The 11,621-nt window shown below is 36.8% G+C and overlaps 1 protein-coding gene across 2 annotated transcripts in view; it reads right to left on the reverse strand.

The window, feature by feature from the left end:
• Nucleotides 1-11,621, reverse strand: part of LOC144971545 (paramyosin-like) — a 30,153-nt gene that overhangs the window by 2,366 nt on the left and 16,166 nt on the right. For both annotated transcript variants that reach the window (XM_078912561.1, XM_078912560.1), the window contains 14 exons: nt 10,240-10,326; nt 8,918-9,084; nt 8,174-8,252; nt 7,433-7,678; nt 6,592-6,788; nt 6,192-6,324; nt 5,443-5,659; nt 4,795-5,035; nt 3,160-3,355; nt 2,579-2,707; nt 1,964-2,095; nt 1,389-1,628; nt 742-942; nt 172-343 (listed from right to left, as the gene is read on the reverse strand). In XM_078912561.1, the coding sequence (XP_078768687.1) occupies nt 182-343; nt 742-942; nt 1,389-1,628; nt 1,964-2,095; nt 2,579-2,707; nt 3,160-3,355; nt 4,795-5,035; nt 5,443-5,659; nt 6,192-6,324; nt 6,592-6,788; nt 7,433-7,678; nt 8,174-8,252; nt 8,918-9,084; nt 10,240-10,326 (2,427 nt within the window). In that variant the 3' untranslated portion in view covers nt 172-181. The remainder of the gene's footprint in view (nt 1-171; nt 344-741; nt 943-1,388; nt 1,629-1,963; nt 2,096-2,578; nt 2,708-3,159; nt 3,356-4,794; nt 5,036-5,442; nt 5,660-6,191; nt 6,325-6,591; nt 6,789-7,432; nt 7,679-8,173; nt 8,253-8,917; nt 9,085-10,239; nt 10,327-11,621) is intronic.

The raw sequence follows: 11,621 nt of genomic DNA on the forward strand, positions 1-11,621 counted from the left end.
AAACCGCTCGTTATTGTCTATGGCATTGAGTTTAATTTGAGTTATACAATAATTTATTTTAAAAAATATATATTCAAGAAATAAAATTTGTATTGAAATATTATCAAATCCTAAATTTAACGATGTGCCATAAATGCACCCTGAAAACATCACCAAAGACTTAGTACTTACGGTAGTCAAATTATATCTTGATGACTCTTGTCACTTCTTTGGAGACGGACATGGAGCGGGCACGGCGTACGGTCTGGAGGTTCTTCTCAGCGCTCTCAGCTCTGGTTTCGGCCTCTTCAATCAAAGTCTGAGCTTTGCGGTATTTATTCATGGCCAGGTTAGCGACATCCTCCTGCAAAGCAAAAGAAAATAAATTACATTAATAAATACATTCTCTTTATTCATCCCTACGGGGAAAATGTTCTTCCACAGTACAGCCACGCAAAATGAGCTAAGGCAAGGTGGATTTTTTGTTTCCAAAAGACTAATCAGCCAACGCCATAATATATTGCAGTTGACTAAACTGAACATGCTATGAAATGGAAAATTCTTGAACTATTTCATGACGCTCATAAGAGAAGTCAATGATCATATATTATTTGAGGTTCGCATCAAAAGCAACATTAATGTTTCAGGATGATGATGATGATGATGATGATGATGATGATGATGATGATGATGATGATGATGATGATGATGATGATGATGATGATGATGATGAAAAGAAAAAAAAGTGAACTCGTCACTTACGGCCTCGTCGACTTGTCTTCTGAGTGTCTTCATGCGGATGGTGAGTTGTTCATTGATGCTGGTCACCTCGCTCAGTTGTTTCCTCTCCTCCTCTGTCTGGGTCTGCAATTCCTTGAAGAGACGCTCGGCCTTGCGCTGGTTGCCCACGGCTTCGCGGACACGGCGTTGTTCTGTCTCGATTTCGGCTTCCAAGTCACGGACCTAGTGGTGGTAATAATAATAATATAATAATAATAATAATAATAATAATAATAATAATAATAATAATAATAATAATAATAATAATAATAATAATAATAATAATAATAATAATAGTGGTAGTTGCAGTACTAGTAGTAGGAGTAGTAGTAGTAGTAGTAGTAGTAGTAGTAGTAGTAGTAGTAGTAGTAGTAGTAGTAGTAGGAGGAGGAGGAGGAGGAGGAGGAGGAGGAGGACGGGGTGGAGGAGGGGAATTTTTAGTGGGGTGATGGTACAAATGGTGGAGGCGGTGGCAGTAAAGTACAAACTAGAAAGAGTTTGAAACATTTATTGAAGGCAAAGAGTTTGGAAGAAAAACATAAATAAAAAGTAATAGCTAAGGAGGATAGAGACAAACAATGTCGCTCAAGCGACAGTAAGACAGACCAAGACACGAAGAGAGAACTCACTCTTCCTTGCAGTCTAGCGACAATTCTCTTGCCCTCCCTCTGGGCGAAAGCTTCAGCCTCTTCGAGTCTGACGGTGATTTCACGGATTTCAATTTCAAGCTGTTTGCGAAGGCTTTCGGCGTTCTTGAAGTTCTCTTGCTCCTGGCGGAGTTCGTCGGCCAAGCGGGCGTTCTCAGCTCCAAGTCTGTCAGCCCGTTCTTGGGCGGCGCGGTGACCATTGACAGCCTCATCGAGGTCGTTCTGTGTGTATTTTGGGTAAAAAGAAATTGAAAATTTAATTTGTCAAACAAAATAAACAACACATCATCAACATCATCCTATTCATAATAATCATCGTCGTCTTCATTATCGTCATCATCATGACCTCATCATTATCAATATTATTATTATTATTACTATTTCTATTTTCATCATCATCATCATCATCATCATCATCATCATCATCATCATCATCATCATCATCATCATTATCATCATCATCATCATCATCATCGTCATCATCATCATCATTATCATCACCATCATCATTACAACCATTGCCGTTCATCATCAACAATACACACAACAATACTCACCTGCATGGCTCCCATGTCACCTTCCAATCTTCTCTTGTCGTTGGTCAAGGTGGTCACTTGGATGGTCAATTCAGATACTCTAACGTTGATTTCGGTCAGTTCTACCTCAGCGTTCTTGCGGGCACGCTCGGCCTGAAATTAACGATGGAAACAAAATCATGTTAAATCCAAATCTATTTGTAACTCTATATTTATAATATTACTTTTATGCTAATTTTTGCATGTCTGGACATGTTACTTAAAAAACCTAGAGCATTTATATAGCGCAATATCCACTAAACTTGCTCAAAGCGATTTACAAGGGGTCCCTGACCAACAGCAACACGTAACATGTAGAACGAAACATGATGCCTGTTAGATGATTTTACTAAAAAAAAATTCCGACAGAGATAATGCTGTTACGGCCCGGTACTCATTTCATACCTGAGTACGTGAGAGACTTTGAGTAAAGAGCCTTTTCCAAGGACTCATCTATGCGCAGATCAAGGCTCGAAACCAGGACCTTCGGATCCGAAAGCGAGGGTCATACCACTAGACCACATAGACGCAAAAACTCTGAACCCAAACAGGATTTTTAAGAGGATAGATCATAGTCTTAGTAAACGAAAAACTTACAGCTTCCAAGAGAGTTCTGGCATCTTCCAATTCTTGTGCGATGGCAATTCTCTTCCTTTCGGACAGAGACAGTTGGTTACGCAGGTCGTCGCTGGTACGGCGCTCGTCGTCCAAGAGAGATTCGAGGTCCTGGTTAGAGATGGACAATGTTATATAAATATGTTTAGGATTGTTTGTTTTGGTATTTTTAAATCATTATCAGATCTTTTTTTTTGACTGCACTTCGATAATGATGATGATGATGATGATGACGGTGGTGATGATGATGATGATGATAATAATAATAGCAGTGGCAGTAGTAGTAGTAGTAGTAGTAGTAGTAGTAGTAGTAGTAGTAGTAGTAGTAGTAGTAGTAGTAGTAGTAGTAGTAGTAGTAGTTGTTGTTGTTGTAGTAGTAGTAGTAGTAGTAGTAGTAGTAGTAGTAGTAGTAGTAGTAGTAGTAGTAGTAGTAGTAGTAGTAGTAGTAGTAGTAGCAGTAGTTATGGTTAAAGATTGTGAGAGGCTGTTCTCATTTTATATAGTTTTAAAGAGAATTATTTAAAAAGATGTTAAAGTTTATATCTAATTTCATAACAGTTTACCTTGACTCTTGCTTGCAGGGATTTGATCTGTTTAAGGTATTCCTGGTTGGCTCTGTTGGCGTTGTCCAAGGCGCCTTCAAGCTCACGGAGTTCAGATTCGTATTTCTTCTTCATGCGGGAGATCTCACTCTTGTAGCGGGTCTCAACTTCAACCAGAGTTCGCTGGAGCTCTTCGATGGCGCGGGCACTGCTGCGTCTGTGTTTGAAAAGGATATCATAATAATAATGCTGAAAACTTATATATATATATAGCGCTATAACTCCGAGACACCGACTCTAAGCGCTTAAATTACAAATTACTTTGGCTGAAACATAACGATTCACACACACAAGCACACACACGCACACACACAGACATACACACAATCAACACACAACACAAACCAAACCTATCTTGCTTCTCATACCATCTACTAAAATCGAAACAGATATGTTTTAAGCGAACGTTTAAAAATAGACAAAGATTCTTTTTCACGAATGCTCTGCGGTAAGGCGTTCCAAATAGAGGGTCCGAAATGAGAAAAGGATCTCATTCCAGCATTTTTTTCCGAATTCGAGGGACAACTAGTTTTGTGGATCACTGCCCGAACGTAAGGGGCGGGGGTATCAATAAAGATGAGAGAAACTGTCCTCAATGTGGATTGTCTCTTTTTATATAGCATTGAATTTTCTTCTTTTTAGAATATAGTTGTTGACGTTGTTAATGTCTGGTTAATCCAATTATTTTGTAATCAGGTAAGGTCATTGATTCTTCTCTATAGAAATCTCCATATTATTAACTGAGCTAAAGTATAGACAGTGTCATAAAGATACAAAGCCCATTTAACAATATATACTTTATTTCTCTCTTTGTCACAGACGCATTGGTCAAAGAGAAAATGAGTTGATTTTTGTTTGTTTTTGTTTTTCTTTCTTTGTTTGATTCTATATCCACTTTTTCCTCAGAATAAAGAAATGATATAATTTTTAAACTTATTTTTTTCTGTTACCAATACACCTGTGACATTGAGAGAGAAATTACGTATATCAGTTTTTGTATCAATATATTTTTTAAATAATAAAATCACCAGTTTCAATTGCAATGTGGATAGAAGGCCACACGTAACTGCTAGGAAAATTTTGACATGGAGGAGGTCCCATGTTTGATTCCTTGTTAAGACACTGTAAAACAAGTACTCCATGACATTTGAGTGTTGACATGAGGATTGAAACACTCGTTCGAGGATGGTTTCTTCTTTTAATTGAGATCTTGAATTCTATACCATGTCTCTAACGGTAATTCTTACACAGAGTGGATTCTTATAAAAAAAATATTTTGAGCTTTTATATAGGGCAATATCCACTAAACGTGCTCAAAGCGCTTTACAAGGGGTCCATGGCCAAGAGCAACATTTAAGATGTAGGGCGGGACATGACGCCTTTTAGGCGATATTACATTTTTTTTTCGGACAGATACATCGCTGTTGACGGCCAGGTACTCATTTTATACCTGAGTACGGAGAGAGAATGTGAGTAAAGAGCCTATTCCAAGGACTCAACTATGCGCCGAGCCAGACTCGAACCCAGGACCTTCCGATCCGAAAACGAGTGTCATACCACTAGACCACATAGCCGCATAACTTTCTTCATCCATACCTGATGTTTTCCAATTCTTCGTCCTTTTCGCGAATTCTCTGTTCCATCTCAACACGGAGTTTATCCAAGGCAGCGTTGGCGTTGGCCAATTTCTGCTCGGCATCCCTAAGAGCGTCTTCGGTGTCTTTAAGGGCGGCAGCAAGAGAGTCACGCTCAGCCTCCAATTGGGCGCGGAGAGATCTGAGCTCGGACAGTTCCCGGTTGGCGTCTTTGAGAGCTTGGTTGGCTTCGCGGAGTTGGTCTGAAAAAATAAATTAAATATTGTGGCATTTCTTTCCTTTTACGGCAAGAGCAACATACAATAAAATATGTAGCTACTGTCTGCATCTTTAAAAAAGTGATTAAATTGTCAACAAATTATAATTTTGTCGTAAGTAGTAGGTGGACACTGTGGAATGTCTGTATAATTGTTAAATCAGCTGCATGAAGGAGATCGTTTTAATGCAATTCTTGATTTTTAAAATGCCATACAATGACAAACAGTTAAGATTGTTGACTAAAAACGATATATTAGAATATCATTATTTTCCCGTACATCCAATGGAAATCAAATTGTAAATTGCTAATGAGCAAGGTTCAATGACAAAAATAATACATCAAATTACGTCTTTTGAGACATGTTCAAAATTAAACTGAAAATCGTCGTACCCGAAAGTGTTTTGTTCTCTCTCTGCAAGTTGTCGTTGCGTTCGGTGAGTTCGGCATTGACAACACGCAGTCTGTAAACCTCTTGCTCCAAGTTGGCTTTCTCGCCTCTCAGTTGGTTGTTCTCGGCGACAAGCTCTTCCACTCTCTTTGTGAGTCCGAGGTTCTCATTCTCCAGTTGTCTGTTGCGCTTGGTAAGGTCTTGGACAATAATCTGAGTCTGTTTGCAAAACAAAATACTCAATTATATGTTTGTCCTATTCATGGCATGAATAAATAAAGGCAACTATTTGGAATGAGAAGACATGCAGAGGTTTGTTATCTTGCGTCATTTCAATATGATAATTTAGCAACACTTATTGCCATAATATGCTCACATTCAAATTTACCATGACTAATTAAGTACATGAACATTTCTTTTCTGATATTCCAACATTTTGCATAGATTTTTAGCAAATTATGTTTTAAATCAACCTGTTTTGATTACACCTTCGTCTACCTAACATTTCCTATGTTTTCCAGGATGACTTTGTTTTCTCCACAAAATGTAAATCCCATAAGCAATATTTTATTATTTGCATTGGAACTGTTTTTTACAAAATTGCCTACCCCACCCGTCTTCTTCATTAACAATTAAATTTGCATATTACAATTAATTTTACTACCCCAAAAGGTTCTGAAAATAACTACCCTTGATGTAAAATAGAGAGTATAAAGCCACAGATTGCTAGGTGAGAGTTGTAACAACGTACGTTTTCGAGTTCAATGGTTATTTCTTTGAGTTCATTGTTGAGTTTGGACTTAGCCTTCTCCAAGCTGGTGTTCTTAGCTCTAAGCTGCTCCACAGTTGTCTCGAGCTCATTGATGCGGATGGTCAGCTTACGCCTGAAAAGAAAAAGAAAACATACAAAAATGCAATGTAGGTATTTATGATTAAATAATACGTACCTTGAATACTAATACTGTAAACATTAAGCTAGATGTAGCTATTAAATTAATGTCAATAACAAAAAGAAAACAAAATAAAAGCATTGAAGTTTAAATGTTTGTTGAGGCCTAATGGTAACTTAATACGAACATACACACGCACGCACACACACACATACACACACGCACACACACACGCACACACACATACACACACAAACATACCTGATCTCCTCGACCTCCTCCTGTTTGGCCTGGATCTCCTTGTCGAAGCGGGCTTTGAGAGCAGTGTACTCGGTGTTCACCTTGCTGAGTTGGGTACGAAGGCTGTTGGAAGACTCAACCTCCTCCTCAAGACGGTGATTCATACTGTCATAGTCAGCTTGGAGGTTGGACAATTGAACTTGCAGGTTCTGTCTTTGCTGTTAAATTAATTGAAAGGAAGTAAAGGATTTGAAAGGCGGGCAGTCACCATACCGAAACTCGTTCGTTTAAACCATATGACCTTAGAAAAAAGCGGGGAGCAACGTTCTGTTGTTGATTGTAAACTCGTATTTTCAATGTCGATTTGCACATGTTTTAGTTAAGCTGTTCGGGAGTGGAAATGCCAAACTAGCTCACCAAATGATCCTTTACTATTTGAATACTGGGATAATCAATTATTTATTGTTTATAATATGTTGCTCATTTGTACAATGTTTACTTATGTTATAAACTCGTCATAGCATTGATTTATGAATGTTTCCTTTCAGTTTTGTCTTTATATCAAGTGTGACCCTTCGCCTCAAAACGGTATTAAGTCGATGTTGAAAATTGAATTTATAGCCAGAAATATCAGACTTGTGTTGAGTTTGTATGTTTTATTGAGGAGAATGGAAAGCATGTTTTAGGGTGTTAATGCCAACACTTTATATTTTTGACCAGTTTAACATTTAATTCGGCTTCTAGGCATATGGTTCGTTCCGACATAATACCGTTTTGAGACGATAGGTCACAATTTAGAACTCGACAAGAAATTACATAAAAGATTACGCATGGTAAAATCTGATTTGTGGACAATCCTTACCCTGGTCTCGTCATCAAGGTTTCTCTTCAAGTCCTCGTTCTGGTTTTGGAGTTGACCCTTGGCCTTTGCAAGGGCGGCGTTGCTTGAGTCGAGTTCCTGGACCTGGTGCTGGAGGTCAAAGTTCTCTTGAGTCATCTTGGCCTTCAAGGAGTTGAGGTCATTCAGCTGGCGAGCCATATCATCGACTTGTCCCTTAAACCTGGCATTGGCCTGCTCAGCGGCATCCAGTTTGCTTTCGGCGGAGGCCTTTATGAATTGAAAAATAAAGAAGGGTGAGAACAAGAAATTGCAGAGTTATCTCACTTATTCACAAATTGAAAGCATCGAGGGGGACAGTGAGTATCATCATTTTATCATTGCGTATATAATTTTAATTTATGATTAGTTTCTTTTGTATGATATCTTATGGGTATGAATTCAAACGTTTCGGGGATTTTTCTCCGTTTTGCTTCGAAGCACCACTTATCTCGGCCTCTCTAATTGCAATCTTGCCTAATACTCGAAGCAAGGGGGCTGTTCATCTAAATTCATAAAATAAGATCATATTAAACAAAATTACAATTCTCTATTTTCTTTTACTACTTTATGAAACAAATTTTCCAAAATCAAGAATATTTTTTTTCTGGTGTGTTTTATCGGAGTTTTGTAGTAAACAAAGACAAAATTCTATGTTTATCACTGCACACATAACTCATATAGCAGCTTGGCTTATATGATATAATATGAAATCATCAATCTCACCTTAGCCTTGGAAATGGAGTCCAGTTGTCCAGACATTCCGTCGATCTCAACAACTAGGGTTTGTTTCTCCTTTTCAATTCTAGAAGGAATAAACAGAATATAATTCTTTTACTTCCTGAACTAATTCCGTAAACAAAAAATGTGAGGGGCTTGTAACTCAGATTTAAGAGTTCCATATACAATGATATTGCTCTTGTTGATACTGTAACGTGTTATTCCTCCTATCCAACCCGGGAAGTTTATTGACCATGCACGCATAATGGGTTTGATAATCAATTGGAGGAGAGTTGATACCGTGCAACAGACAAATATAATATTTATCAATTGAGAAAACTAGATAAGCTTTATGTGCCTAGTAGTAGTAGTAGTAGTAGTAGTAGTAGTAGTAGTAGTAGTAGTAGTAGTAGTAGTAGTAGTAGTAGTAGTTGTCTTCGTCGTCGTTGTCGTCGTCGTCGTAGTAGTAGTAGTAGTAGTAGTAGTAGTAGTAGTAGTAGTAGTAGTAGTAGTAGTAGTAGTTGTTGTTGTTGTTGTTGTAGTAGTAGTAGTAGTAGTAGTAGTAGTAGTAGTAGTAGTAGTAGTAGTAGTTGTCTTCGTCGTCGTTGTCGTCGTCGTCGTCGTCGTAGTAGTAGTAGTAGTAGTAGTAGTAGTAGTAGTAGTAGTAGTAGTAGTAGTAGTAGTAGTAGTAGTGGTAACCGTAGTCATAGTCATTATTAATATGGTGGGGTTTTTTATTGAATGCCACACCTGTTCTTTGATTTGGTCAGGTGTTCGATTTGATCGCTGAGGTCATTGAGAGACTCCTGATGTCTCTTCCTGAGGCTGATCTCTGTCTGTTCGAACTGGACGTTGGCCATCTCCAAATCCTTGCGGAGCTTGTTGAGTTCAGCATCTCTCTTTTTGTTGATTTCAACCTATTTAAAAAAAACGGGCGTCATTAATGGATTCGTATAGACGTTATTAGTGGATCAGGTTGCCGAACGCAAAAGTGTTGTCATGGTCATTATTCTGCCACTCTCCCTAATAATAGTAACGCGTAATGATATCATGTTTACAACAATAATTTGTGATGTCATATTATAGATTATTAAATTTCACTATAAAATCAGATTCTTTAAAAAGAAGTTGACCGTCTATCATTTAAATGTTTTAAAGATGTCTTTTATTAAAAGATAATAAATAATATTGTGAAATTAAATGTAAGCTTCAATTTAATTACAAAAACAGATCAAATGAACGTTTCGGGTTTCCCCTTTATCAACAAAACAGGATGAATGAAACACCACAGATGAATGAGATGATGTGGTAGTGGCGTAGTTAATATGACGAAATATGATCGATTGAGGTGTAGAATAAATGATTTCTTTGACTCTTGCGTTTTGGAATTCGAACTTTACGCGCACTCGCTAGCTCGTGCAGCGGTTTGGAAATTCCAAAATGAAAGAGTGTACGAATAGTATATTTTATGTCTGGTTGAGAGTATTTCCATGACAAAAATTAACCCAAAATAAATTTGCGTTGTCCGAGTCGTAAATAATACACTTCGGACCGTATCTTTGTTTCGTAACCATCCGTGTATTTTTAAAAATAATTTATCAACATGTCATTTATATAGAGACTTAAAGTATTCTTGCTTATTCAGGTTTTCAATTTTTCTTTAAAATATATGTTTAGATTTGTGATTTGCTTACTCTGTTTTTCTCTCCCCCTTATTGTTTATCCGTGAATTTATCTCCCCCTTATTTTCTTTTTTAATTCTCGTGAGCTGATATATAGTGCAATATACACAATAGTACCTCAACGCGCTATTTAGGACTGAAAAATCTATGACCAACAACAATTATTTACCAATTGTTCGATCGCCACTGACGTAATTACCATCAATGTGATAAGATCACTTTCATCATCATCATCATCATCATCATCATCATCATCATCATCATCATCATCCTCTTCCTCCTTATCATCAGCTCATCATAATCATCATCCTCATCATCATCATCATCATCATCATCGTCATCATCATCAGCATCATCACCATCATGATGATTATCCGAATCACATCATACCTGATGGGTAGTGGCCCCTCCAGCCTCTTCGAGCTGATCTTGCAGGGACTCATTGCGGAACTGTAATTCGGCCAGCAATTTTTCTGCCTGGAAAATAAAATAATACAAGGCGCGGTAATATCTCTGCCTCATTCATGTATACTAAATATTAAGTCTCCAATGTACTATATTATTATTATTATTATTATTATTATTATTATTATTATTATTATTATTATTATTATTATTATTATTATTATTATTATTATTATTATTATTATTATTATTATTATAGCGGTATGGTTTTTGCTTCGTAACCAGAAGGTAGCTACTGAGTTCAGCTTACTGACAAGCTGTAGGACATTGAGCGAGTCATCTCGCAATTTGGGGCGCCGCACTGCGGCTGAAGCTGAGATTATTCCAGTCTTCCCTTCGAATAGACCTCAAAGATATATTGGAGATGGATAAAGGGAATAGTTTTATTTTGATTTTTATCTATTATTGTCATTTTTCGGTTGCCATCTTCAATAAGAGTATAAAATAGATATTATTTTGGAATATTTATGTTTATGCTTAAAACGCATGATATTTAATCTAAACAAGTAAATTCATGGGGCTGTATTATAATGAATGAGAAAGGTAGCATGTTTTACGATTGCAGCTGATGGTAAAACCATCAGCACATCGTTCCAAATAAATAATAAATCCTAAATCCGTAACCCCTATTGAAGATAGACGATGATAATTGACTGTTTGTAATGTTGATAGGGTAATCACATTAATTTATAATGGAGTATAAGATAAAACAAATTGTAAGGAAGAAAAATCAACTTCCTAATTCGTAAAATGATAAAAACAAAACTCTGGAACTGAGTGAGGAGAACCATTGCTCAACCTTTAATCATTATTGATTGGATTTTTTTATGTAAGATAATCATAGATGATAAGTTTTGTGAAATGTAAATATCAATAATATTAATAAGAGCGTGATTAATCTGTTAAATTCTGCGTCACCTATTATTGACATTTCACATATTATGATCTAGATACTTCTTATTATTAAAGAAGTTCCCAACTACAGCTTCTCGTGTATTATTAGAGCTTCTGTTATTTGTTTTATTCAAATTTGGTATCTTTTAAGACGCCAGTATCCGTTTACTCTAAAAGTGAGATAGAAATTCTGAATTATCTTTAGAATTTCCTTTATAATTAAGCTATGTCAAAGCAAATTATTTTTGTAGATACGATTGTCACTTACCCTTAATATAATAGGAGTATGTAAAGATCTGAAAAAGTGTGTATAAGCAGTGCCAGACAAAGCAATTAATAAAAATACAAGAATTATCTTTCCTTGATCGGTATTGAGGAGGTCTGCAATTCGGCCCACAGTCGAGGAAGACTAA

The sequence above is a fragment of the Berghia stephanieae genome, chromosome 4 (assembly GCF_034508935.2).
Source record: "Berghia stephanieae isolate SIO BIC M18660-M18661 chromosome 4, UCSD_Bste_1.3, whole genome shotgun sequence".
NCBI lineage: Eukaryota > Metazoa > Mollusca > Gastropoda > Nudibranchia > Aeolidiidae > Berghia > Berghia stephanieae.